A 27,182-nucleotide genomic window follows, 5' to 3' on the forward strand; every position below is an offset into this window, starting at 1 on the left:
TCTTGGAATACCCATATATATTCTCACTCCATTTGTCTGTCCAAAGAGTATCTCTTTTTTTATTGGATATTTAATTTATTTACATTTCAAATGTTATCCCCTTTCTCATTTCTCCTCTTGAAACTCCCTATCCCATCCTCCCCCCCCCCTGCTTCTGTGAGAATAGAATGCTCATCTATCCACTAACCCACTCTTGCCTCCCATCAGGGCATTTTCCTACACTATGGCATCAAGCTTTCCCAGGACCAAGGGCCTCTCTTCCCATTGATGTCCAACAAAGTCATCCTCTGCTACGTATGTGGCTGGAGCCATGAGTACCTCCATGTGTACTCTTTGGTTGGTGGTTTAGTCCCTGGGAGCTCTGGAAGGTCTGGTTGGTTGACATTGTTGTTCTGGCTATAATACAATGGGGTAAATCCCAGAACAGCTTCAGTGACCAACCACATTTTCACCATGAACTTTGCAAAAGCATACCACCTTTTCTCCATTCACACTCTGAGGAATGTCAGTTCCTGGAAGGAGACTTTTCTGCTACTATCCCCTTACCCAGCTCCATGGTGGGCAGCTCAGGAATGTCTCTCATGATGACCAGGAAGTAGAGTCGGAGACCCCGATAGGCATGAAGAAGCAGTAGACAGAGATCCCGGTGCCACTTGTGAGCATGTTGTATGCAGTTCTCTGAAGGAACATAGAAGCTTCCCTGAAGAGACAGAAGAAAGCTGAGGAATTTATGTCTTGACCTCGGATCACAAAACTTCTCTCCTCCAGCTGACATTCACAGAATATTTTGAGCTTCAGGTCTAATTCATAGAAAATAAGAATACTTCCCCAAGAAGAAAGCTGATCCAGTTACTTCTGTATCCCTTCACATAGGAAAAACGATAGGTATGCATGCCACTCCTGTACAACGTTCAAGTTAAGATATCAACAGTTACAGTATTAAAAACAACTGTAGAAAATAATGAATCAGAAGCAGATGAACCTGACAAAGCCCCCACCAAGAAGGTTTGTCATCAGCAGCTGCTGTCCATTTAGAAGTCACTTTCCCTGGTTCCCATGTAATGGAATATAGAAGAGGTAAAGAAACAAAAGACGTAGAATCTCCTATGTGCAAGTGGGGAAGATGAGAAAGACTATTGTGTGAGCAGCAGATTGTGCTACAAAGAGAAGATAAAGCTATTATATAAAATGTTAAGGAAGCATACAGTTTGGTGCTGAGTCTTGATGTGTCCAGTGTGAACTCATCTATGAGCACAGTTTCAGAAAGCTGTACATAGAAAAAATTGGTTGAGGCTACAGAACTGGAAGAAAGGAAATGAGGTTTGTCCAAGCAAAAGAAAACTGCTTAAATACATGGTGGCCTCAGTGGAGTAAAAGTCTAAATAAGACAGTTTTGTTTATCTTTAATAAGACAATTTGTCTCTCCAACCTAAAAGATAAAGATATTCCAGAGCAAATTAAAAGAGTAATGTCTTCTAAAAGCTGAGAAAGGAAACATGAGGTAGGTTGTGGGGAATGAAAATTAAGAGATATGGAGGACTGGTAGGGAAATTTAGTGGTGTTACACACCTGCACATTTATTTACTTACCCTTTGGTCACATGGGAGCAAGCACTGGCACTTCACAGTTCCCTGTGTTGCCCTGCCAAATCTGAAGGAAGATTCAGCTGGGATGGGTGACACTTCAGTATGTGGGTCTACATGGTAGATGATTATGGCAGTATCCTATCCCATGTAACCTTTGGTTTTATTTCAACATAATATTTTTATTACTTCTTTGGGAATTTCATTTCATACATACAAATAACTCTCACTTCTCCAACATTCCATGTCTTCACATCTCAATCCTCTCCCCTTGTGACCTCTTCTCCAACCAAAAGAAAAGGGAAAAGCTCAATGTGTAGTATCTATATAATCACTGGATAAATTTGAGAACTCTTTTAAATGTATGTAGTCTCTGTTCTTGTTGCTAACTAAGGAGCTGAATTGAACTTGTAAGGGTATAACATATTTAATGGGATGAACTCTTGTGAGTATGAGACATCCTAGGGAAAAAGAGGAAACCTTGAGCAACCAAGTCTTTCCAGAAAAGCCATCAATAGTTGGCTACAAAATCCCAACATAGGAGGATTAGCTTAGGATTAAGGTAACACCTGAACAACATATGTAATTGGCATGTTCACTACAAACACCTTCTGTTACAGCATCTACTTCTCAATGCCTTTACTTACTGAGCTCTATAACCTTGCCTTATACCACTATATCTCAAACTGTGGGTGGAAAACTTTTTCTGGGATGGAGTTGGGGCTCAAACAATCCACTCACAGAGATCCAATAGCATATATCCTGCTATCATATATTTATCATTACAAGTCAGAATAGTAGCAAATTACTGTTACAAAATAGCAGTGAAATACTTTTATGGCTGAGGAATCACTGCACCATGAAGAACTGTACTAAAGGGTCACAACACTAGGAAGACTAGACGCTTGTGTTGTTATGATGTTGTCTGGTCTTTCCAACTTGAACTTAACAGAAACAGCACATTATCCTTGAGAGTAGTTTATAGACATGTTGCAATATGGAGTAGGAAAGGGTAGATGAAATGAAGGAGATAGCATAATGAAATCATTCTAAGAATAAGAAGATTTTTAAAGTAATTTAATTTGTCAAATGTTTGCAACAAGGGAATAAAATGCTTTGATTGATGTTCTTCAAAAAGGTAAAAATACCACATGGACAATATATTTTCTAAATTCTTTAATGGAAAAAAAGAATCAAATGGAAGGGTGTCTTCATTTCTCAGTGCAAAATAGCTTAGACAATGGGATGACACAGAGCGAAGAAAGACAGAATTGACTGAACTGGCTCAGCATGGGTAGTCCCTTCCAACATGTCTGTATTCAGCCATTACATCACCCCTGCCTTCCTCAGTTGAGCATCTCTCCTCACTGTAATGGTTGAGCTCTGACATACACTTGTGAAAAGTAACTCATCTTGGAAAAAACTTACAGAAAGCTACATAGATTGTTATAAATACCATAGAAATTAAAAGTGTTCTAGTTATTGCTTGCCAAGTATAAATGTTGTATATCCATAATTATGCTTGTAGTAATAGAATATCAGTATAATAAATGACTTCATTAAAGAATAATTTAAAATGGAATCAAAGGGTTTACCATAAAATTCAGACAAGTAGAATGTGTCCATTTGCCTAGCTGTCAGAATCACTCATTTGTTTCCTCTGTTCTATTAAGATAAAGTAAAGACTGGAAGAGCTTGTATATAGCAGAGATATTCCAGAATCCCCAGGCCCATGGAGCATTAGGAAATCCTGTTTGTTTAACCTAAAGACATCTCCACTATATTGATTTAATTTGACTTCCTACAGGCACTTTGGAAAGCAGGTCTTCCCATTTCTCTTTTCAAAATTGAATACAAATACAGAAAGAGGAAAAATAAAATTTAGTATAACCAAATATAATGTGAAATTCTCCAGAGTTCAGCAAATTAATGTAGATATTTGTAGAAATCACATATGTAGAGGTACGTGCACTTACTACATTAATGTATATTTTACAACATATGGAAAAATGACCATAAGATAGAGAATGATCTCAAATATTTCTGGGATTTCTTTTATAACAATGTCACTTGGATATACTTTGCATTAGACCAAGACTAAGTCACAAGAGCACTTATGTCCATTTCATGGATCAAAAAACTGGGGCTCAAAGATTTAAAGTTACTCTGCTTTCTAGTGGCAGAAATGGCACTTTGAGTCATTGAAACAAGGGCTTGCTGCAAAGTCACATACTCAGGGGGGGGGAGAGACAGCCAGCCAGACAGACAGACAGAGAAAGGGAGAGAGACAGACAAACAGACAGACGGACAGAAAGAGAAAGGGAGGCATTCAGACAACAGATTATGGACAGAGGTCTGCTTGCTTTGACAGAGGAATTAACAATAATTCTTGCAGTGTCTCCATTTACTGTGACTAAGCAGCAATAAAAGCTGAAAGAGGATTATAAAAGCATCAACTCAAGTAGTCACAATGCTCTGGAAATCATGAAAAACCTGTCTTTCTTCCTTCCTCCTTCTCAAAGTTCTATATTCTTTCTGCCATGGCCTTCTTTTCAAAAGTAATCCAGAAACTAGTGAGGTGGGTAAAGAATCCTTAATATTTGTTAAACTTGACTTCTATTTTATATTTTTAATTCTTAATAGTGCCAATACTTAAATGGAATATGCTATTATCACACTCATACACCCACCCTGATTCTCTTCATATCTCTTCATCCCTACCAATCCCTTCCCAGTTAATCTTCCTCTGACCCTCAAGTCCCTGCCCCCCCCCACTGCATTCCTCCCTCCCTAGTGGGAATGGTATTTTGGTTTGCTTTGCTTTGGTTATTGTTGCAAACCCCACACAGGTAGTCACAACTACTAGAGTGACTACATGACCACAAATATGACGTCTGTGTTACATGTTATTTCAGAAGAGGGAGCAGAAGGGATATTGAAAGATGAAGGATGGGAAAGAGTGCAGCAGTAGCTTTTTCCTAGATATGAGAATTGTAATGAAATTGAATTTTAAAAATAGGCCTTGATGTCATCTGGACATTTGAAGATAGACATAAACATTTTTTGGTGAATCTGATTCATTCTCATTACAGAGGTGGGAAAGGAGATTAAATGTTATCCTAAGCTTATATCCTTAAAAGTGACTGGAGAGCATTATTTAAAAATAAATCATTGTCCCTAACTTACATATGGGTGTAACTTTTTGAAAAATGGTCAAAGTAACATAGAAAATCATATTAACCAGCACTGCAAGCCCACAGAACCCATGTGTATGTTCAAAAGCCAATATGTCTTCATCAGAGCTTCACGAAGTACTCAGAAGTATAAGGAAAAGCACTTAGAAGCCAACTTTTCAAGTTTGGGATGAAATCTTTAATAGTGGAAGAGAAATCAAACAGGACAGGTACATTGTCAGTGAGAACATGAACTCATACATGGTGACATCCTCTGGACTGGACTCAGTCCACAAGTAGGGACACAACAAGAGATGAACTAACTTCCGTGTGAGTAGAAAATATTCGTACAGGTGGATAGAAGTGAAATGGACCCGTTGGTCAAGTCAATGATGAAGACAGGTTTGTTGTCTGGGTTTTCCATTCTATTCAGTGCCACTGTCACATTGGACAGAGTACTGCAGGCACTTCATTTACATTTAAAAGGGGGTCACATACAAGACAGGCACCACAGGATTGCTATTAGAGAGCAAGGCAGGGCATTCAGGTAACATGTTTGTAACAGTGCCTGTTGAAATGATACTTGCACACACTCAGAACCACAGTCCCTGATGGATTCATGAACATGCCTACCTATAGTGAAGCCTAACAATTAACCCACTAAAAACTGAATAACTATAGCCTAGTTAATAGGTATTTATTGGTAACTTGCAGCTATACTATAGTTTAGACAGAGATCCTGGATGCAAATGGGTCTCTTCTCCTGAATTAGTCCCTCATTAACCACGCAGAGTTTTCCCATTAGTATCAGAGAGGCAATGTCCTAGTGTAAGAAGTAGGATTTGCAACAGGATGTTGCAAATAGTTAACTGATTTGATGTTAAGTTTTAATTGTTTCACATTTACTACTTGCCAGAAGAGACAAAAGTCAAACGATTCTGTGTGCTTTGAATCCCACCTCTATGTGTATACATACCTCTCAAATATATACTGTTCCATCTAAGTAAAGGGCTGGGATCCAGATTTTTGATTGGGCACCTTGCCAGGTTCACAGAGACATTTGAATCCAGCTGACTATGTCTTCCTTATATAACCCCTGCTTCTTTCCATCTGGCATTTTCTACTGGATCCCACTTTACCCAACACCCAGGAAAGCCAGGAAGTTCTAGGATGCAAGCAAATGTCTTTATGACTTCAAGAATCTGCTACTCTAGGCTTTTATATTTGGTATTCCTGGCTCTATGCTCTAGTTTCAGTTGTCTCAACCAAATTGCTAAGAGAAGGTCTCTTAGAATGGCTCATTGTTCACCATTGTCTGCACCATAGACTACACACTAGTTTCCTTCATCACACATTTACAAGTCAAACTACAAATTCTCTGGTGTAAGACCCAAGGTAACCTGCACTGCAAGCCTTCTGCAGTCCCTCATATATACCTTGATTGACCAGACCACCTTGCCCTCTCTACATTGACTCAACATCTCCAGGGTAAAAACACTGTGCTAGCTGTCTCTGAACCAGAATATCCAACCCACTGGTAGCCATTGAATACAAAGAATAGTCAAGTTAAAGAGAGAACACAGCATCCTCGGGGCACTGAAGCTCAAGATACCATGGAGTGGTTAGCACACACCTATGGCTTAAGTTCCAACTTACTCTAACCATGTCCTTCTTCATAATTGTGGGACTCTATGAATTCAGAGATGTGAACTAGAATTTCCCACAGCAAAGAAAATACTATGTATACTTGTTCAGACTTAATATGAGTTGCATGTATACTTTGATAAGTTACCATTTAGAAGTGTATTTTGTATCACTTTTATTTTCTTTTAAAAGTTAACTGTCTTATATGAAATACTATCAATTTATGAAATAAGCATTTCCACATCAGTAAGGTCTCTGTCAAGATGTATGAACAAATTTGCTGCTACAATTATGTTAAAATAGATACATAGAATGGTCTTAATGTTTTAGGTATTTATTTAAAACATATATGTGTGTTCAATCAGACTTTAGTCTAGAATGTTGTGATAGTTGACCTTGATTGTCAAATTGACAGGACTGAGAACACCTAGGGGATTAGGAGAGCATGCTCCTGAGTGTTGTGTAAGGCATCCCAATTAGGAGTGCCTTAACCAAATCAGTGGTCCACTCACTGATGAATTGAAAACTTGATGAACAGTTGAGAAGGGGTATAGTCATGGAAGCTGGGCTCTGGATGGAGGCAATTGTACAGGAGGCATGTGGTGAGGGTTGTATTTTACTCTGGCCCTTTTTATACTGTGTTTTCTACTACTGTGACCTGAGCACCTGTGATCTCCCAGGCTCTTTCACTCTGAAGTTCTGTTTCATATATCCTGGGATAGAAAAGGACTCAGGTGATAACAGACACCTATAAAACCATGAGCCAAAAATAAGTTCTTCATTGTGTGCGGAATCTTGAGTTGTGCCATGAAAACTTAAGTTTGGTTAGCACAAAAGATATGAACCATTCCTTTCCCAACTGTAGTGTAGGTGATAAGACTTTTAAAACCCATGTTCCCTTTCTGACAATTCGGGACTTTTATACTGTTATTCAATCTGGACTGATAAAAACACCATTAACAATGTATAAAACATTACTAAGCAGTACTTATTGTTAGACCATTATCAAATGGCCTGTATTATTTGATAGCTTTATCTGAAAAAAGGGTTTCAGTTCTCATGGTAATGGGAACAAAGGACTATACTGGAAAACTTGGTGCTACTAAGAATATCAAGCATGGGCCAACATGGCTAGTTCTGGACAGTAAGGGGCTGTGAGTCAGCATTAAATGGACAGCACTGGATGTCTGAGAAACTCCAAAATAAACAGTGATGTTATCCATTGTGTAACTATTTTTGGAGTAATTCCACATTTGTGTGATGTTTGCAAAAATATAGCCTTAAGTTTAGAGTTGACTGTTCTTGTTATAACCAGCCAACTCCATATGTGTGTGTGGGTGTGTGTGTGCGTTTTTGTGTGTGTAAAGTTTGTGTGTCTCCATGAGGCTTCATGCTGGTCTCACCATGATTCACCTGTCTTAATCATGGAAAAGAGAAGCAGCAGTACTGGTAGAAAACCAGTCACAGAGCAAAAAAAAAAAAAAAAAAAAAAAAAAAATACTGGCAATGTTAAGCTAACATTGTCATACGGATGTAGTTGAGGATGCTTGCAGCTAACCATCAGACTGAACATATAGGGTCCCCAATGAAAGAGATAAAGGACTGATGGAGCTGAAAGTGTCTGCAAACCCATAGGAAGAATAACATTATCAACAACCAAACCCTTCAGAACTCCCAGGGACTAAAACACCAACCAGTGAGCACACATGGAGAGACCCATGGTTCTAGCTATATATGTAGCAGAGGATAGCATTGTCTGGCATTGACAGGAGAAGAAGCCTTTGGTCCAGTGGAGGTGCATTTTCCCAGTGTAAGGAGAATGCCAAGGCGCTAATGTGGAGAGGGTGGTTGGGAGAGGAAGCACCTTTATGAAAGCAATGGGAGGGGGAGAGTGTGTATTGGATTGGGGGAAAGGGGATAACATTTGAAATGTAAAAACAGAGATTATCCAATGAAAAAATATTTTAAAAATAAAGAAAATACCTGTTCCACCAGTGACAAAGAGAATAAAGCTTCCTCTTGCTACCTTGGTCATTGTTACTAACCAGCTGTAATTTGGGAAAATCACCCTCCCTTTCCAGATTCCAATGCCCTCTCTGTCAGACACACATGGCTGAGGTCTCTCTAATTATTCCTGTTAATTGATTTTCCCAGAATCACCTGGGAGAAGGGCCTCTGGACATGTCTGTGTGGGCATTGATCACAGTAACAGATGAGGAACATCCATCTGAAATATGAGCAAGGCCATAACCATGTGTGGTATCTTAGATTGTATAAAATGAAGAAAGTGTGCTGTATACTAAAGTACATTCATTGCTCTCTGTGCACTAACTATATGTGATTCAGCAGCTGCTTTACACTCCTGTTCCCATGACTTCCCCACCATGATAAACTGTGCCATAAACTGTTAGTTAAAATAACTGTCATGTTGGTTGTTTTTTTAAATCAGTAACAGAAAACAAATTAAGACAACTCATTTAGTACTTCCTCACTCTTATGATTATCATCACTAGCCATGATTAGCTATTCATGACTTAAAAAGCTCTCTATTTATTAACCCAAAGTTAATATGTATTCCTGCTGTCTTTCTACTCAATGATCTTTCCTTTTGTGAATCATCATATGAATGACTGCTAAGCAGTCACCATGGATAGAGATGGCTCTGGCCAAAGCAGTAGCAAAGCTGGTTCTCTGTCCTTTTTATTCTATATATGGATTACACATTGTAAGACCCTGTGTTTATGTGTGGTTGATTAAAACAGACTTTAAAAGAATGAGTTTTCAGTGGACTATGCGTGATGTCTTCAGCTTTCTACTGGTTCTTATGTACTTATAGCCTACAACCCTGGTTGAGTGGAATTGCCACCAGGGCAAAAAAGTAGAGGAGGAAATATCATGTACATCATGTGGGTGGGCACACCAGTTTTCCATTATTAATACGTTTCCAAAAAGGACATAGCATCAGAATAACAATCCTAGCCTCTTCTGTTTATTAAATAAAGGATGAGCATTGAAAAAGAAGCTGGATAATGCCCTAACTTTCAGGTAAGAGCCTTCTTTAGTGGAGACCATATTGGTCACTATCAAGGCATCTCTCTAGTAAAATACAGGGTTTAATATCCATGTGTTCCCTTAACCAACACTGTTAGCTAAACATCTCCAGGTTTTTTCCTCTGTGACTGGTTTTCTACCAGTACTGCTGCTTCTCTTTTCAATGCTTAAGACAGGTGTAATTATGCAGTATATTTACAGACGTATTAAAGGTCTGGAGACGCCAAGTAAAAGACCTCTAGTTTCATAATTTTAAGAGACACATCTGGACTTTCAAACCATATCCTAGCTTAAAGCCAAAGGTTTGCCCACAAGATAGTGATCTATATTCCCCAGAAGTCACAGTTCTGAAGTTGACTGAGAAGTAAGACAGTGTGAGCAGAGATAATTAAAGTAGCAGCAACAAGAAGAAATAGCCACCAGAACAGCAGGATTAGTTAAGTACCATATAAAAGGCCCAAAAGAGACCACTCCATGTGCCAGTGGCTCCTTTCAATATCGTAATTCCAGATAGCTCTACACAACAGAAGGCCACCCCTAAACACACTGTGGCCATTGTATGTCTTCATACTGGCCAATGCTCAATTCAGTAACATAATGAGTCAACATTATACACTTTTGTGATTTTATATGCCCTACACAAGGAAACAATTATCATCTACAATTGCTGTCTACTGAGGAGCTCTGTGGCCTATTGTATGAATCCTTGACACCCTTGATGGACTTTGGACATGTGACCCATTCTTCAGGGAATCTGAAAAGAATATCAGAGCTGACTAGCATTGAAAACATAATATTTATTTTGATACCCCACAAACACACACTTAGGTGGATTCTTAGGTCTCTCGACTTAAGACACATAGATTATGGAGAGTTTATCTGACTGTGGGACAGGGAAGCAGAAGGAAATGTTTATCTTCAAACTGGTTCCCAGTGAATATGATGTGCTAGTACTAGAGACCAGATTTGTCCTCTCCCCAACCCCACAGGAGGAAAAACAGTAAAGAGGAATTAGAACCAAGGTTTTACAGTCTTGTAAATGCTCTCTGCCTTCTACCTAGTTAACTTCATTGTTGAAGATAGAGCCCTTGTCAGGCAGAATCTAAAATAAATAAATAAATAAATAAATAAATAAATAAATAAATAAATAAATAAATAAATTCAAATGATATGTATAGACCATTTTACAAATAGAATTATCAATGGTGACCCTGAGGATAGTAAATGACTTCATTAAGGAGGCTGATGACATTACAAAATTGCAGTGTAGAAAATAATTAACAATCTATGCCTGAAAGAACTGAACCTACCTATCAAAACATTTATAGCCACCTCTCTTTGATTCTCTGGTATTTTTCATTTGTTCATCAGTAGCAATTCCCAAAACTACACACCATTCAGTTGTTATTAACTGTTGAAAATGGAATTCTTAATATTCAATCTAAGTGAGAACGACTATTAACTCAAACAAGTAATTTAGTTGTCAGATCATCCTAAGACCACAAACATCATTTTGATTAATGGCTTTTTATTTACACTCTTGCTTGAAGGAAGGTTCTAATTTTATGGAAAAATATTATAACTCTCAGATTAAATCTAAAACACACACACACACACACACACACACACACACACACACACACACACATATAATCAAACAGTTACCACAAAGGATGTGCAAGAGATCCAAGAACTGAGTGTTCAGTGCAATAAGCCAGGCCTCCACCTAGATTAATAAACTCTTTGAAAATTCATAAAATTGAGATCAAGGGCAACGGAAAGAGAAACGATTCCTCCCATATAAATTCTTATGTGGAAACACTGGCTCTATGGAATCACATGCCATCTGTACGTAAGAAAACTGAAACATTATACAGTTATACAATCTGTCAGAGGCCTTGTGTGTACCTATTAAATCTAACACAATATAACCAAAATGAATAGAATAACAAAAATGATGACTGTCATAATCTACTGTATTCTTTATAATAATTTTAGTCATACACAGTCTCATATTCCCTCACATTAAGATTATATTTATAAGTTAGAGGAGGAAGGCACAAGTTGGAATAGGAGAGAATGACACCTGTCATTTTCAATTTGTCCAACTGCTCTTCTCCTTACTCCTCTTTTAAGCCTTCTTCCTCTCCTGCCTTGATAACCTTCCTTCTCTCTCCCTCCTCTTCCTTATTATATTTGTATTCCTCACTTTCTTCTCCCTTTCTCCTTCTTTATCCCTCCGCCTCTTCTCATATTTCTCTTCTTCCTACTACACCTCTTTATTTACAATGAGTTGCAGCATCAAACTTATTAAATGTCTTTTAGTGCTTTAGGCATTAGCTCTCATATCCAACAGAAAAACCCGAGAACTGTATTTTAGCTTACTAATTATCAAAACTGAAGGAACTTCACTTTCCTTACAAATTTCCATTTATAGATTTAAGTCTAAGAATGATCAGCTTAAGGTAGAGAAATAGACAATATATAAATATAATGGAAGTCCATAAATCATGGAAGTCTAATTAACTAAGTACCATAGCAGCAGGGAAGAGGCTACTACAAGTAGGAGGAGGAGGGAGTAGGTAGTAGATATCTCACTATCTACTTTAGGATAGGAGGGAGTCATAGAACCTCTGTACCTTCCGTAGCCCTGGAGATCAGAGGTTTAGGTCTGGTCTCAACCTGCCTTGATGTGACCTTCCTGTACACTACAGTGGATTTGTTTAGAGGTCTTTCTACCAAAGAACAAAAATCCACATCTGGACATCTCTCCTGTTTCTTTTTTTTTTTTCTTCCTTTCTATGCCCTTACCATTGTCCAAATAAGCATGTTCTGTTCTATAATAAGTGTGTTTTCCTTACTGGGGACCAATACTCTGAACTTTTGCCCCATCTCATTAGATTCCAGGTGGCTAGGTGTCAGGGCCACAGTGTTTCTCCATAGAGACAGACCCCAGTACATGTGAGTTTATCTCTTCCAGAATGGCTCTGCTGTTTTCCTCCCTCAAAGGCTGCACTCACTAATAACTTGATTTAGGACATGAGTCATTCTAGCTAAAGCAGTCATATTTCAGAATTAAATAGAATATATATGTCTCATCTGTGTCGGTGCAAGAATAAATTATCCAATATCACTTCTATTAAGGTACTGGTGAGAAAAAGAAATAGAAAAATAATTTTTCCATGATTTCTGCATTCTAGCCCATTTAGTTTATCTAGGCAGCACATACCTTTTAGCACGGTTTGGCAAGTTCTATAACAATGTGACACACAATATTTACTGTAGCTCAGATAGACACAGTTATAACACATTGGTGATGTCAAGAAAAGTTCTAAGAAGCAGTTTAGAAGAAATAGGTCACACTGACAATTGTAATCACATGGGCTGTTACAATTACTTATGATGGGATGGAAGCCTTTGTGGGAGTGAAAGACCACTCCAGTGTTGGGGTAGGATGAAGCATGTCTTGAATATATGGAAGATAAATTGAGGTTAGCTTTAGAGGTATAAGACATTCTCCATTGTTTGGTGGGATGAAAACTCCAAGAGGTTTCACCACAAGTTAGCCATCATGGGAATGAAACAGAGTACAAGTACAGAGGCAGGAGCAAAGAGGTAAGCCAAGAGACTGCTGAGTAATCCTATAGGTAAAAATTAGGTTGGAGCCCAGGCTGCAGGGGACAGAGAGGATGAGGTTGGAAAACAAATATGTATGTTAATAGGAATCAATTTCTCAGAGGTGAGAGAAAATGGCTTAGTGATGGCTCTGAGGTTCCGGGTGAAGCAGTTAATACCTAAGGGAATATTCAGAACCTGAGATTTCCCCAGCTACACAGATCTCTCGTCTAGCAGTCGCCATCCATATCCACATATAATAGGTCTTTTATCAAGGACATTTTTTTTTCCTATCTGTAAAATAGAAAAATAAATACTAATAGCCTCCTGGTGGAGTGCTAGAACAAGATAAATCAGAATATGTCTAAATATGCTTAACATCGTAGAAGTCAAAAGACAGTTAAAATTTCATACTATGTTTTAGCTAATTCTATTCTTTAGTATAAAGGACAATTCTTAGCAACTTATCCCACTGTTCTTTCAGGTTCTCAATGTGTAGGGAGGGCTATGACAGTTAAATAAAGCAAGAGGATGTAAACACTTTGGGACTAAGAGCACACTCTAGAACCCAAGTCACATGTCATCTTCACTGGAAGCATCAAGGTTAATTTGCAGAAAGTTCAACTGATGCCCTTTGGTAAGCTACCTGGATTCCTTACTTTCTCACCTAGCCTCCTTTCTAAAACTGGCTCAGGTTTGAATAATCCATACTGAGAGAAGTCTAGAGTAATTCTTTAGAGACCCAAACTACTTCTCATAGCTTGGAGCAAACACTGATTTGTGTGCAAGTTCTCTTGGGAATGAAAGTGATCTCCATATGGAACATGATTCTCCAATCTACCCTGATATGCAATTCAAGGAGGCAGGATTAATTCTTAACAGTAAGTAATTAGACCATTCTCTAGTGATAAATGTTGGAGCGGACTGTGCAACTGAATAGCACAGCTGACATGCTCCAGTGTCTGCAGTGGGAATGATCTAAATGCATGGATCCAATAGGGTCACACTTCAAGCCTATTCTAGAAATAGGAGGTCTTGGGGGAAAATAGGTAACTTGTTGTCAATTAAACTAGATGACTCAGAAGGGGTTATTTATGAGCAAATCATAACTGTGCATAGATGCTCAAGTGTCATAGTGAAATATAATTTTATATGCTAATTATCGTGGTTTGAGTAGGAGTGGCCCACATATGCTCTTATATGTGAATGCCTAGTCATCGGGGAGTGGTAATATTTGAGAAGGATCAAATGGTGTGGCCTTGTTGGAGTAACTGTGGCCTTGTTGGAAGAAGTGCATTACTGGGAGGTGAGCTTTGAGATTTTTTTTCAAAAGCCTATTCTAGGCCCAATTTCTTGGTCCCTCTCTATTTACAGACCAGGATATAACTCACTACCATTCTATCACCATTCATGTTCTCAGTGAAGATCATGAACTGGCCCTCTGAAACAGTAAACAAACCCCCAGTTAAATACTTGTATAGGACTTGCCATGATTATGGTGACTCTATGCAGTAATAGAACAGTGACTAAGACACTAAATAAAGACTAATAATAAATACAAATTTTAAGATTCAACTTAATTAAACCTAACTAGAAACAAAATCTTTTGAGAAGTAGGAGACTGTCTACAGGGGCAACCACAAAATGACAAAGATTTGAATATAATAAATGTATATTATATAAATATATAAAAATATCATAATATATTCCTATATAAGTAACATACATCAATAAAAACATATTTTCCATGTGATAAGTACAATATGGATACAACCAAAATCTCTATATAAAGTTAAAACAATTAGATTTATGGTCATTAGAGGACAAGAGAAATTTAAGTAAGAGATGATGTATCTTCTGAATTTAGGGGTAGGAACTTTCAGAGAACCAGTGTCATTTGATTACTGAGTATTTGTTGATTGATAAAACATTTTCAAGTAGACAATGATGAATATAGTGGAAGAGTCCTTTAGTTTGCATTAAAGTATACAACATTTGCTGGGAGAAGATCTCTGCACTAGCTAGAAAGGAAAGGGATGGGAAGAAGCAATAGTAAGAAGAAGGAATTATCTCATGGGTTACAAAGCAAACAGTGACTACTAACATTCATGCTGAGTGGGGAGGTGGCAGCATGGCTGTTTCTGGTTTAAGCTAAACAGTAGGTGATGCTGTGGATGTTCAGAAGTGAGCATCCACCTTCCAGATTCTGATTCTTCCACAGGGACTTTGACATGGTGGTCTTCACAATAGAATATTCAAATGACATAAAACTACCCTTTCAGAAGAGAGTTACAGTCCTAACTACAGTCAAGGGTGAAGCTGAGGTATATGCCACATAACTTAGTAGCTTCCTTGGGTTCTTGGACTGTGGTATCTATAAATGCAATTTTCTGATGCCTGTGAAGCTGGAACCAAAATACAGCTATGAAGTTTAAACTATTCAGAAAACTCACAGCCCCTTCCTTTATAAAGCATGAAAACAATCTAGATAAAGTGTGAGACAAAAGGATGGATGCTGTCAAACACCCATGAGAGAAACTCACAGTGTTTGGGAGTTCCCTCTTAGTGTAGCCTTTTAAATGTAAGTAATTCAAATCCTATTCCCAAGTATTACTGCTCCACTTCAAACCATGAGGGTGGTAATGAAGGCGCATCTAACCTCCATATTAGCATAATCATATTTTAATAGAGGAATATTTAGTGTTCATGGTGATATAATAACTTAATTATTTCCAAATACATGAGAAAAGAGACTTTGGGGGAAAATAAAACTGAATTCATGTAAGTGTAGTTCTTGAGTTAATATCATTTATGTGAAAAAATTTAGTAGGATTTTTTATTTCTAGGGCTTCTAATTATAACTAACTAAAATGAATAAGAAAATTTAAAACATCAGAAGAAGAAACAGGAGAAAAAAAGCTGTGATTTCTGCAATATTTACTGTGTCAGTCACCATAACTGCATTAACTATTAGGACAATCATGAAAATCTCACATCTGGCAATGTGTCTGTTCACTATCACAGACCAATGTGTTCACATACAAAAGGGGCAAGCATTTGAGCTTTGTGCTCAGCAAGCATCTGACCTCAACTCATGGTCCTTAGACAGAATCACACTTATTGTTCAGAGCCATACTTTCTTATGTGTAGACAGATATTCATGGAAGCCCCTGGACCCAGAAGAGCCAAGTTTAATGTTCTTGTAATGTCAGAACTCAGGACGTTTAGGAAAAGTGATTGCTGTGAATTCAAAGCCAGCATGTACTACAATAAAAAACATGGTCTATTCCTTCCCTACACAGTGAAAAAATAAACTAATTAAAGCATCCCAAACATGCAATCAAAAAGTAAAACCTTAGAAGAGATACTGTTTGTAAACCCTGAGCATGGGGTAAGACATGCAACTTGATTAATACCTTAATACACACACACACACACTACAACCAACAATACAACACACACAACAAGCAACTCATCTTAAATTTTAAAAAAAGTACTTACTGTCTGGGCTAACCCAGTATGTGTGGACTCAGCAGCTGCCAATAAAAATTACAGAGAGAACACTAGCAATTTTGTCTCCATAGAAACAGAAGGTAATGTCCCATCCCTGTTCCTAGATGGATCTTTTATTATTTCAGTCTTTGAAAGAGGATTTTTCAAAGTGATGGAAACTATCAAATATATTCAATTATTCATAAAAATGGTGATAGAAAGCAGAGGTCTTCAATGTTTCTTTGGCCCTGCTGATTTTTTTCAGTGAAAAGGGGGGACACTGATGAGGGGAATGGCTGAAACTTGAAGACTGTATATTGTAATTTCAGTTTTGCTAGAACTGTTCAGCTGGAAACCTGACCCTCACAGCTTTCATCACAGAATTTATATTCTGACCTCAGTCATTGAAGACAAGTTCAGTTGGTACCAGTGCCCAACTTATGAATTCAGCCATCACTCAGTGCAAACTATAAATATTATAAATATTGTAGACCAAAAATGCTGGAATGGTTCTTCAAATGAACCAAGCACATGAAGTTTAAGACAAGAGATCAAGAAAATAACTAACAACAAATGGCTGGGAAGCATGTGGAGCAAAGGGGGACCCGCATCACTGTTGGTAGGGTCATCATCCTGTCAGTGGTGCATCCAGTCTGAAAATTGGTGTATAGAATTCTTCAAAAGGCTGAAAGTGAAGTGGTGGTGTGAGATTCTTTTCTAAGGTATATGACCTCACTGCCTCTGAGATGCTGACTATATTTCTAGGACCAGGCATGATTTTCTTTTTGCTGAGCAAACTTTAAGTCCAATTAGGAGTTATTGGTCGCACAAGCCTGTGAGAGCCACTTCTTCCAACTGTGTGCACACATTTCTTGCTCATCATTGTTGTGACTGAGAAGTGATACAGTCATGCATTGTCTGGGTGTGTTGTCATCAACAATAAGGCCCCACCCTCAGCCCCTATAAGTATTTATTCAGTAGTATTTATTCTTTGAGGAGTCATTTGGAATATCCTAATCAGTCATCAAAAAGGAAATTTCTTATGCCTGGCACTGGTTTTTGTTTTTGTTTGGTTTGGTTTTGTCTATGCTTCTTGTGAGGAGCATTATATTTTTAATGCAAAATTGTTTCATTACACCCACAAGTGAGTGTACTACCACCCTTCATCAAAGAATCCCCTCATCAAAGCAAGTGGAAAGCATCACAGAAGACTGTTGGGCACAATTCAGAGCAAACATGTATGGGATAGCCCAGCATCAATCGATGCTCCTGCATCACAGTTCCTGTCTCTGTCTCAGGGACTGCTGCAGAAGAGAGTGGGGAGATTCTAAGAATAATAACACCAAAAGTTAGCTGTGGAACAGTCGTTCTAGAAAAGCCTGCATTAACAGACTGGAATAATGGTAGTGTCAATAAATATGCTAATGTGAAAGGGAAAGTTTTTTTTTTTTCCCCAGGGTCCCACATTTAGACAAAGAACTATAGACAACTAAGGATCCTGGGAGAAGAAAAATTCGACTCTTTCAGGGATGTACCCCCTTGTGAGTTGATCAGTGCAGAATGGCCAGCCCTGAAACCACATCCATAAAAATAATAAAACAGACTCACTGGGTTGTATTTATGTGTTTGTTCACAAATCATCATCATCATCATAATCACTATCATCAAAGAAAAAGAGGCTATCAACTAGAAAGAGGAGGGGGGACATGGAGGAAGGGTACCTAAGGGCCTGTGGGGAGGAAAGGTGGAGTGAGATGAATTGTAATTCTATATCAATTAAAACCAATTTTTAAAAGTTAACAGCATATATAACAGCTATACCACTTCTTGGCTTGTGCCCAAAGGACTCAACATCCTACTCTACAGGTACCTACTTAGGCATTTTCCTTGCCACTTTATTCATAATGGCTGGGAAATGGGGGGGGGATTTATACTTCTCTCAGCTGTTAAATAGATAATGAAAAGTTATATCTATAAACAACATAACACTACTAACCTGCAAATAAAAATGAAATTTGTAGGTAAGTGGATGAAATTTAAAAGTGTCATATGGAGGGAGGGGACCATGATCCAGAAACCAAATATCACATGTTTTTTTTTTTTTATGTTTAGGGATACTAGATTTCTACATGAAAGTATATAAGCTGGAGTAAACATACACACCAGGAAATTATAATGGGAACACGGGAGGTGAGAAGGAGCATCAGAGAATGAGGGAGTAGGCACAGGTGCTACTCTACCAAAATTATCGGGAAGGCGTGCTTTATTGGGGAGCTGGGAGGAAAAGCTATGGGGGAGGATAAAAGAACATTAAAGATGGCTGAAAAGATACAGGAAAAGATTATCTTACAGTTAGGTGGGTGAGTGATCAAAAGAGGGTGCCCGGGTTGGGGAGCACCCCTAAAAGGAAAGAAGGGAGTGATGAAATCTTGGAGGGAGCACTGGGAAGGGTCAACATTTGGAACATAAATAAATAAAACAATTTTTAAAATATATTCTGAATAATCATGAATATATATATGCATATATGTACATATATATACATATATATATATACATATGTGTGTGTGTGTATATATATATATAGAGAGAGAGAGAGACAGACAGACAGACAGACAGACACAGACAAAGACAGAGAGACAGAGATAAAATAAGTAAATTATAGGAATTCAAAAGGAATAGTTTAAGCCATTCACACATCAGTGGAAATCAAGCTTGCTTAATCAAGCTCCTTCAGTAAGGAGTCAGCACATGATCAAAACCTTGTGACCTATGAGAGCTCTCTGTGTGTGCATCTCTGTGTATGCAAGTACTACGGAAAATTTTCACGGCAACCTCACTGCAGCTTTCCCCCCTCTACTGTAGTCATACCTCTGCGACCCATGTTCACCCTCACCTCTCTGCCCTAAACTGTAGTTACCACCAATCAGTGTTCTGCAGCACAAATACGAAAGAGGATCTCGTGAGCCCCAATTATAGCCTATTTATGATCAAACCATCAGACTCTGGCAAGAGAACAGAGGCTGGAAAAACTACATAAAGTATAAAATATGAAAGAAACCAATAGATAGACAAAGTCTGGAAGCCCATTCCCACCTGGGCTTCATACAACAGAGCATGCTCAAGAAAAGCCCAAATATACAAATCCAGATAGCAGGTAAATGCTCTGTAAAGTACCATGCCTTCCCAACTTGGTGTGGTGTTTCCGCCACCCGCTTTTCCCCCAGCCCACTACTCTACTGCATTCTCTTGGGAATTTTATTTTTATTAATAAATTGCCCGTGTTTCAATTTCCAGCAGGCATGTGTTCCTGATCCAATTATATACCTCGAGGCACTAGAGACTGGGCATATCAGCAGGTTCAGGTACATGTTCAGTCCTAGGACTTGCCACACTTACCTCCTCAGAGTTTCCAAATGAAACATTAAACATGAACACTTTCCAGCTGACTGCACACCATGTGACTGTTGGGATAAAATGCAGGTTCATCAATAGCAAAAAGGATTATGCACTCACATGGTTACTTATTGAGAAGGTGCCTGTGACTGACCAATCAGTCTTGGATGGAGAATGTGATAACATGGTCTGAACTGCAGACCCAGGATGTGAGCAGGGAAAGATGAGTCTAAATGCAGAGAATACAAGAGCTCTGCATAGTTCAACTACATCCTCACTCTGGCTGGTTTGCTTCAGTTATTAGATTGCTAGTCTCCCCAGTCCAGGTGATGTGAATAATTGCACTTACCAAAAAGACTTCTGTGAACAGGATTCGTGGGATTACTATAAACACACTTGTCTTGTAATAGTCACCAAAAAATGCATATGGTAGAGGTTGGGGAGAGATGGGAAATGCTTTACCATCATGAGTTGCAGACAAACCTCACATAGCAAGCAGATTCCACCCTCCCCAGAGAGAACCAGAGACTTAAAGCAGTGGCAGAACTGAGGCAAACACATATGGTAGTCTCAGAGGAAATGCAGCATTCATGCCAAACCTGGAGCTCACTCGAATCCTACTGCTCTTGCCTGTATCCTTGCTGAGCTTTTGCCTTGCCTCCATTTGGCAATATTTTGCTAAGTACCTGACATGTGTGTCAGGAGATAGGCTGGGCGCCAGTGGGGTGATGGGCAACACGGTGGTCAGGAAAAGATGCAGTTTCCTCTCTGTGTTCTGTGATATGTACTAGCCAGGAACAAGGCGTCCTGGGGCAGCCTTACGAAATGAGGGTTGCCTCTGATAACAAGAGTATTACACTTAAGAAGCAATACCTTAAGCAAATAAACCTATTTAAAAATGGGATACAGATCTAAACAAAAAATTCTCAGCTGAGGAAGACAGATAGACTGAGAAGCACCTAAAGAGATGATCAACATCCCTAGTCATCAGGGAAATGAAAATCAAAACAACCCTGAGATGCCACCTCACACAGTCAGCATGGCCAAGATCAAAATCTCAGGTAACAGAAGATGCTGGTGAGGATATGAAGAAAGAGGAACACTCCCTCACTGTTGGTGAGATTGCAAGCTGATACAACCACTCTGGAAATTAGTCTGGTTTCTCAGAAAACTGGTCATAGTACTGAGTACCTAGCTATATCACTCCTGGGAATATACCCAAAAGATACTCCAATATCTAACAAGGTCACATGTTCTACTATGTTTGTAGACAACCTTATTTATAATAGCTAGAAGCTGGAAAGAACACAGATATCCTTCAACAAAAGAATGGATATAGAAAATGTGGTGCATTTACACAATGGAGTACTACTCAGCTATTAAAAACAATAACATTTTGAAATTCTTAGGCAAATGGATGGATCTAGAAAACATCCTGAGTGAGGCAACCCAGTCACAAAAGAACACAAATGGTATGTACTCACTAATAAGTGGATATTATCCCAGAAGCTCAAAATATCCAAGATACAACTTACAGACCACATGAAGCTCAAGAAGAAGGAAGGCCAAAGCATGGATGATTCAATCCTACTTAGAACAGGGAACAAAATATTTAAGGGAGAAAATACGGAGACAACGTATAGAGCAGAGACTTAAGGAAGGCTACCCAGAGACTATCCTGCCTTTGAATCCATCCCATATGCCAAGAAGTGCTTGCTGACAAGAGCCTGATAAGGCTGTCTCCTGAGAGGTTCTGCCAGAGGCTGACAAATACAGAGGTGGATGCTAATAGCCAACCACTGGACTGAGCACAGGGTCCAAATGTATGAGTTAGAGAAAGGACTGAAGGAACTGAAGGTGTTTGCAACCCATAGGAAGAACAACAGTATCAACCAACTAGACCCTCAAAGCTTCCAGGAATAAACCACCAACAAAAGACTACACACGGATGGACCCATGTTTCCAGCTTCATATATAGCAGAGAATGGCCTTGTGGGACATCAATGGGAGGAAAGGACCTTAGTCCTGTGGAGGCTTGATGCTCCAGTATAGAGAAATGCCAGGGCAGGGATGTGGGAGTGGATGGGTGGGGAGGGGAGCACAATCGTAGAAGCAGGGGGAAGGAAGATTGGACAGAGGGTTTCCAGAGGGAAAACCAGGAAAGGGAATAACATTTGAAATGTACATAAACAAAATATCCAATAAAAATGAAGCAATACCTTACAGTTTAGATGCAAAGTCTGCTATCACAGATGCATATTCTCTTTCAGAGGTGAATTATGAATCCTATTGAATTAAGTCAGCTGCAGACACACAGCCCATACAACAACTTGAAACTTTTTCTGTATGGTTTTAATAACCCATACAGCCATGTAAATAAGAAAAATGCCAACCTTTTCATATCACTACGGAAAAACATAGCAATGGTTATCATTTTAGTTCTCAAAATATTAAAATTTGTTACCCTTTAAACAGTCATTTTAAAAATAACTGTGTTTTGATGGTTTCTGTCCTGATCTCTTCAATTGTGACATTATTTTTCTATAGTTGTAATAATTCAAGGAAACACACAGGACAGAATGCAGGGCAGAACAGGGCTGTGCAACAGCTCTCCAGAGACCTCTCTCATCACATAAGACCGGCCTTGCCGCTTCTTCTCTCTCCCCACAAGCCCTTGCGACCACCACTCTACCATTCTTTTCTATGTGTTGGTGTATGGGTAATGTGCCTAGTACTTTTATCCATGTGACTGTCATAGAACATAATATTAAAAGACACTAAGGAGTATGAGCACCCAAACTGTGAGAAGAGGATCAATCAGGAAAGGTCATGGCCATTGACTTTAAAATGGAAAATGGAATTACAGTGATGACAATGCTGAGTCACAGTCACACACACTGGCATATAAACTAAGGAGAAGGGCAAGCCCACGAAGATCATTAAACATAGTAAGCATGCTCTATGATTTTCAAAGAACTCACATCGCCATAATATGCCATTTTTAAAAAGAGAGAAGTCTCATCAATAAATCCACGACATGGTGCCAAAGCTGTGTAATAGGGCAGGATAATATTCACATGGTATTAGAAGATGGTACATCGTTATGTAAAAGAACAATGAACTCATCCCTTACCCCATACACTGTAATCACCTTGAATGTACTGAAGAATGTAATGTCAGATCTGAAATGATAAAAGCCTTGGAGAACATGTAAAGAAAGACTTGAAGACATTTATATTAATGATGCTGCACAATAGCCAGAAGGGAAGAGGCAACAGGGCTGCATCAACCAAGTCCACTGCCCTGCAAAGGGACACTGGAAGAAACTGAGGAAAACAGTCTTGGGTGTGATTTGACAAAGAGCAAATATCCAACATGTAAAGGGAATTCCTAAAACTAACAACAACCAAAGCTGAATCCTGAACATAAGCAAATTTACGAATAGGCAAATTGTGTGAATGGACATTTCTCCAGAGGGGATGTAGGAAGAGCCAATGTGCACATGAAAAGTGTTCGGTGCTAGTAATCTTCGGTGAGATGTGGAATAAATGCACAACAAAATAGCAACTCAACAAATGCTGTCTGAAAACACTTTAAGAGCCAGACACACACAAGTATATTATGAGCCTTTCGTAGGGGAACTGAGTCAATGGAACACCTACAGATATATGTTATCTGGGGATCAGTTCAGCTGGAGTCAGGGGGCAGCTGGGAAAGAATAAGATGCTCATTCATTAAAACTTCAGTCTACCTACTGCCTAATTGTACGATGCTAGGAGGGACAGTGCAGGGTGTGTATTTTACCTTCTCTCAGTCTTAATGTCTTTATCTCTAATGAGAACTATAAGCTGGTCATTTCATATATTACATCATTTGGAGGTTCCTGTGCCTTTGCTGGATACTGTAAGGGAGAGCAGATGACCAAAGGTGTAAACTAAAATGGCCAGCACCACACTTCTAGTGAAAGAGAAGGCTTTGTGGTGATAGTGTCAGTGATGGTGTGTGTGTGTGGGGGGCGGGGTACGGTTGTCTGTCTCAGGGTTTATTTTCACATGTAGAGGCCAGGAATCAACATCAGATTTTTTTTCTATAGACTCAAGTATGTCTCAACTGTTTCAATGACAGTTGTGGTAGTGACAGAGATATAATAGTAAACACAGCAGAAAAGCCCTGAGGGGTTCTCCTGAAAGATTCAGTATTCTTCCCACTTGCTAGAAAATAGATCTAGAGAGGTCAAATGACAGGATCAAAGTCACACAGGAGTTTCATACTGCAGCCATGAGCAAAACTCTTTAATATTTCACAGATGGCACAGTAACAATTGTTATACTACACTGATTTAATCATACAAAAATCATATACACATATGAATATAGGTGTATATGTATGTGTATATATGATTTTAGTATGATATATGTGATATACATGTATGTATATGTCAACAGAGGCTTTTCTTAGGAATTTTTCTTCTCTGGAGCACTATAGGGTTGTGCCGTTTTATCTATTTAGAAGCCAGTAAGGCTGTACTAGTAGTAATCATGCCCAGGATAAGTGTCACCTTAAAAAGGTTGAATAACTTTTCTAGTGTTCCTATGATTTGGAGCAGGAAGACACACAAAACCTCAGGCCACAGCTCCAAATGCAAAGGCCCAATTTCGACGTTGTCACAGGAGGAAATTGAGCCACAGGACATGGGGATCTGAGAAATAGGGACAGACTCAATTGATTCATCCACTCTCTCCTTTTTGGAATGCTCAATGTTCCACAAAGATTTTTGCACCAGTCTCTGTCTTTTCACAGGCCTCTGACAGGACGGGCTTACTGGGAGGAGCATGTGCTTTCTGATGCGTCAAGCTGATGCACAGACCATGAGGATTCAATTTTGTGTGCTAATGCTCTGGGCTTCTTGAGATTTGCATGCAAAGCCCCCAAGGGGATGTAGAACTAAGATTGGATTCTTGGCTTGGCAGCCTTGCCTGGTGGGAAAGTGCAGGGTGGGCACACAGCTCTGACTCCACATAATTGGATGGGACCCAAGTGGAAAACATACAGAAAAAGAACCAAACCCTGAAAACAACTTATCGTGCCAAGTTCTGGGAACAAGCTCGATGCCAAGACTCACAAATCCGCCTGTCTCTGTGAACATATGAAAGACAGTCACATGTAATTTGACACAGAGCCCCAGAAACAGCCAAGAAAAAGGAAAACAAACAAACAAACAAGCCCCCACTATACTCCATGATCTAAGTTCCAAGGCCTTCTCTATAAAGTATGCATAAGAAATCTCTGAAATCTTCCTAAGAGACATTACCCATTTAACAACTGTGCAGACTGAGTTTCTATAAGCACCAATTTTCCTACTTTGTAAGGAGCCACAGAGGGTGATACATTGCAATAGGCAGTATGCTAGATCATGTATAAAAGACCAGTGGACCAGAATGTTCTACAGTGTTTATAGTCCTGCCTTGTGCAATCTCCCAACATGGCCCATCACACTATTGCTCTCTTCCTTACTTTCTATCTCCTGCAGTAGCTAACCTCTTTCTGGAATCTCTAGCTGTTCAATCTGCACCAGCATGTGTACACAGTTTTGTCAACTATCCGTTCAACACATCATTTGAACATTGGTTTTATAGGGTAGGTAACTTGTTAGATCCTAGGTGAAAAAGCTAAATACGATGCTCCCTACTTTGAACTAATCACAGCCCCTGCTTAGGAGAGTCTAAGATACTTAGAACATTTCAGAAATCCAAGAGGACACCTCAGCACTGCTAGTGCAAATAATCTTGGCTGATGAGAATGATCTGAGCACCAGAGCATCTCACAAATCGGTGGAGCATCACGGCCCTTTCATGCTCCTCAGTGGTATCGGCTAAGGACCTCAGCGTGTAAGGTACCAGCTGTAGATGTTTGAGTTGGGCAGTGAATGGTACCAATTACCAATGTCTTTGGCCATATTCCCTAAGGAGGAGTCTGAGCTAAAGTTTTTTGTAGGTGGTAGGTCTATCAGAGAAACCCTTAAAGCTACCACACAATGGTGTAAGACAGGCAAATCTTGGCACAACAAAGCTATACAGTGATAGAAAGATGGACAGAGTAAAATTTCTGTGTAGGAATCAGCTGTCAATGTCTCAGTCGCAAAGAAATTATCAGATGATTTAGGGACACACCACACATCTACTGTAGGAGAGGAGAGTCTTTTATCCTGGCCATTTCCATGCTAAAACATGAACTTAGTGATGCATAGGGAATACGTGAGACACCCACACTATGCTGGCAGATTCTTAGCTTTCTCTACCTTACTCATTTGAGGTTCTTCTGTGGGAGGAAAGCACACTGGCTTCCTGGAAGCTTGGTAAGTGTCAGAGGTATTGAGGGTGTGCATTCATTCTGCTCTTACTGTTCTCTAAAGCCAACAGTTCATGCATGAGTCTAAGCCTGACCATGGACTCAATTTCCAATCCTTTCAGGAAAAATGTGGTTATTCCCCTTCGATGTCGCCAGGAACCATGTGACACGGCAGCTTAGCCCATAAACAGATGTAACATTTGCAGCCAAATCTCCTGGCTAGATTTCAAATGTCCAGAGAAGGAAGGCAAATGTTTTACTTTGTATTTTAAACAGTCTGGCCAAAGAGTCTGCTTTAGCAGAGGTGGACAGTGCTGGCTAGGCACACTCTTACACATTCACTTAATTGACTTTACTATAATAAATTTCTTATGTTTCTTTGTCTGGGCCATGGGTCATGCAGATGTTTGGTTAATCATTGAGATGACTGTCAATATGGATATTTCTAATTGAAAATTTCTGGAACTGAACAAAAGACCTGCCATAATCAAAGAGATCTCCCTCCTCATTGTGAGAAAACTATTCCAATAGACTCAGTTTCTGACTACACATAGGCAAACAGTTGTTTCTCATAAGTGACAGAATCATCCACAGTCTGGACTTAGATTTGGTCTAGAACTCTGCTCTCAGCTCTCCTGGGTCTCCAGCTCGATGAATCAATATTTGTAGTTTCTTCAACCTCCAGAATCATGTGACTTAATTCCTTAAAACAAGGAAGGGATCATCTTTGTTGGTTCTGTGTCTCTGAGCAACCCTGAGAAATACTGGCTAGTCATTTCTGAACATGTCTAAAATGTCTCATGTATTAAAGAACAATACAGGCAGTGATGAGAGACCAGAAACTTCAGGCACCTCCTGGGAAGAAGAAAATAGAATGAAA

General features: G+C 39.1%; 1 protein-coding gene across 1 annotated transcript in view; it reads right to left on the bottom strand.

Annotated features, from left to right (window-relative positions):
- The window catches only part of FAM135B (family with sequence similarity 135 member B), a gene marked incomplete at both ends in the record, with an annotated part of 152,615 nt that overhangs the window by 45,290 nt on the left and 80,143 nt on the right, over positions 1 to 27,182 (bottom strand). The window contains one exon of the mRNA XM_080939778.1: positions 547 to 700. Within this exon, the coding sequence (XP_080795904.1) occupies positions 547 to 700 (154 nt within the window). The remainder of the gene's footprint in view (positions 1 to 546; positions 701 to 27,182) is intronic.

This window comes from Micromys minutus, assembly GCF_963924665.1.
Source record: "Micromys minutus genome assembly, chromosome: 27".
In the NCBI taxonomy this organism is placed as follows: Eukaryota; Metazoa; Chordata; class Mammalia; order Rodentia; family Muridae; genus Micromys; species Micromys minutus.